Genomic DNA, 2,132 nt, shown 5'->3' with positions numbered 1-2,132 from the left:
GGGAGTGACAGAAACGGGTCCAGGAATGACAAAAAGGACTGCGGGAGTGACAAAAAAGACTCTGGCGGTGACAAAAAAGGGTCCGTGTATGACTAACGGGCCCCAGGAGAGGGCGGCGAAAGGGGGACAGAAAGGGGCGCGAGAGGGTCACGTGTGTGGGAAAAGGGTCCGGAGTGAGGGGGGCAGGAAAGGGCCCGCGTCCCTCTGTGCTGAACAGGGCAAAGGAGCCCACGTGTGCCCGTGTCGGGCAGCAAAGGGATCTGCGGAACCCCTTTCATGAGTGTTTATCGACATTTATTATTTCAGGGCGGATTTGGCTTCAAAATTTGCTTGGAGCTGTGAATTTAGTGATTGAGCGGCGCGGGGTTGTTGCGGTGTTTGTCCAGTAGGAGGCGGTGTTTGCGAGTGGGTATTTGGGGCAAAAAGGGGGTTTTTAGGGGGGTTTGGGGTTTGTCGTTAGCGCTGTGGGGCAAAAGGGGAGCCCGCGTGTCTCTGTATTGCCCAGGCTACGCTGGCGTGGCTATTCACAGGCGCGATCCCGCTACTGACCGCCACGGGAGCTTTGACCTGCTCCGTCTCCGACCTGGGCCGGTTCACCCCTCCTTAGTCAACCTGGTGTCCCGCAGCTCCCCGCGGGTCACCATATTGATGGCGGCCTTAGCTTGGACGCCCGCTCGGCACAGCGCACGGCAGCCCAGAACTCCTGGGCTCAAGCGATCCGTCGGGCTCAGCCTCCCCGGCAGCTGGGATTACAGGCACGCGCCACCGCGCCCGGCGCTCGCAGCCCGCTCCGACAGCGGTACGGTTTGTGTGGAGCCGCCCCCGACCCGCCCCTCGCTGCTCCTGATCCTCCTCCTGCTCCTCCTCCTCCTCCTGCAGCTGCTGCTCCGCCTCCCGATCCTCCTCCTGCTCCTCCCGATCCTCCTCCTGATCCTCCTCCCTCCTGTTTGTACTGCCCCTTCTCCTTCTCCTCTTCTTCCACCTTCTTCTTCTCTGCCTTGTCGTCCTCCTCTTTCTCCTTCTTATGCTCCTTAATTTCCTTCTCCTCCTTCTCTTCTTCACCCTCCTTCTTCTCCTTCCTTCCCTTTATCCTTTCCCCCTTCTCCTCCCTTCCCCTTTCCCCTTTTCCCCTTCCCATTCCTCCTTCCTTTCCCCCCCTTTCTCCTCCTCCTCCTTTTCTTTCCCCATTTCCCTTCCCATTCCCTTTCTTCCCCCTTCTTCTTTTCCTTATCCCTTCCCATTCTCCTTCCTCTCCTTCCTCCTTCCCCTTTCCCCTTTGCTGCTTTCATCTTCTTCCCCATTTTCCCTTACACCTTCTTCCCATCCTTACCCCTTCTCCTTCTTCGCTCTCTTTTCCCTTTCCCCTTCCCCTTCCCTTCCTGTTTCCCTTTTCCCTCCATCCCTGTCTCACCCCCAGCACACACTTTAGTTTTCCCTGCTGACCAAGCAGCCAGGCCAAGGACAGAGCTCCCCTTCCCCATCCTTAGCACAAACTTCACTTCTTACACAGTTTGGGCGTTGTTCCCAGAGATTCACAGTGGGATTTAGGATCAGCGGCTCCCTCAGGAGCACCATATCCACACTGAACTTCCACCAGCACAACAACCGCAGCCCAAAATCCCAACCTCAGCACTCGGATCCCAGAAACCACCAGATCCATCCATTCTGCACATTCCTGCCGCCCGTGCTGTGCGAGCTCTGCCTGGCCACACAGTGGCAGTGGGGAACCGAGGGAACGTCCTTGAGCTCCCTCTGCTTTACGTTCCAAACGGCCTGGGTACACAGGAATGGTTTTTGGGGAGGTTCGAGCTGCTGAGGAAGCCCAAAGCCCCGTTCGGAGCCAGAGCAGGCACACCCTAGTGCTGTTCTCATTCCGAGCCTGGAGCTCTGTCCCCGGGACAGCTCCGGACAGAGCAGACCGGGGATGTCCTGCTTGGAAAACTCGTCCTGGAGCAAAGCTCCCCGATTTGCCAGCGTTGTCCTGAGAGTGTAGAGCTCAGAGGAGGACATCGATGGGCTGTGACAGTGAAAACCGGGGGGAGAAGAGTAACGAGAGGCTCCTGCGAGCTTCCCCAGCCTTTGAGGGACGGGTGGGACTGACTGGCAGCCCGAAACACGACAGGAATTCCTGC

General features: G+C 58.2%; 1 protein-coding gene across 1 annotated transcript in view; it reads right to left on the bottom strand.

Moving 5' to 3' along the window:
• The window catches only part of NEMF (nuclear export mediator factor), a 20,734-nt gene extending 20,090 nt beyond the window's left edge, over positions 1-644 (bottom strand). Inside the window, exon 1 of the mRNA XM_014311845.2 lies at positions 598-644. Coding sequence (XP_014167320.1) covers positions 598-644 — 47 coding nt within the window. The remainder of the gene's footprint in view (positions 1-597) is intronic.
• Between the last annotated feature and the right edge of the window lie 1,488 nt (positions 645-2,132).

This window comes from Geospiza fortis, unplaced genomic scaffold, assembly GCF_000277835.1.
Source record: "Geospiza fortis unplaced genomic scaffold, GeoFor_1.0 scaffold23, whole genome shotgun sequence".
Taxonomy (NCBI): Eukaryota; Metazoa; Chordata; class Aves; order Passeriformes; family Thraupidae; genus Geospiza; species Geospiza fortis.
The sequence above is the reverse complement of the archived record's forward strand: the minus strand, read 5'-3'. Positions and strand labels throughout refer to the sequence as shown.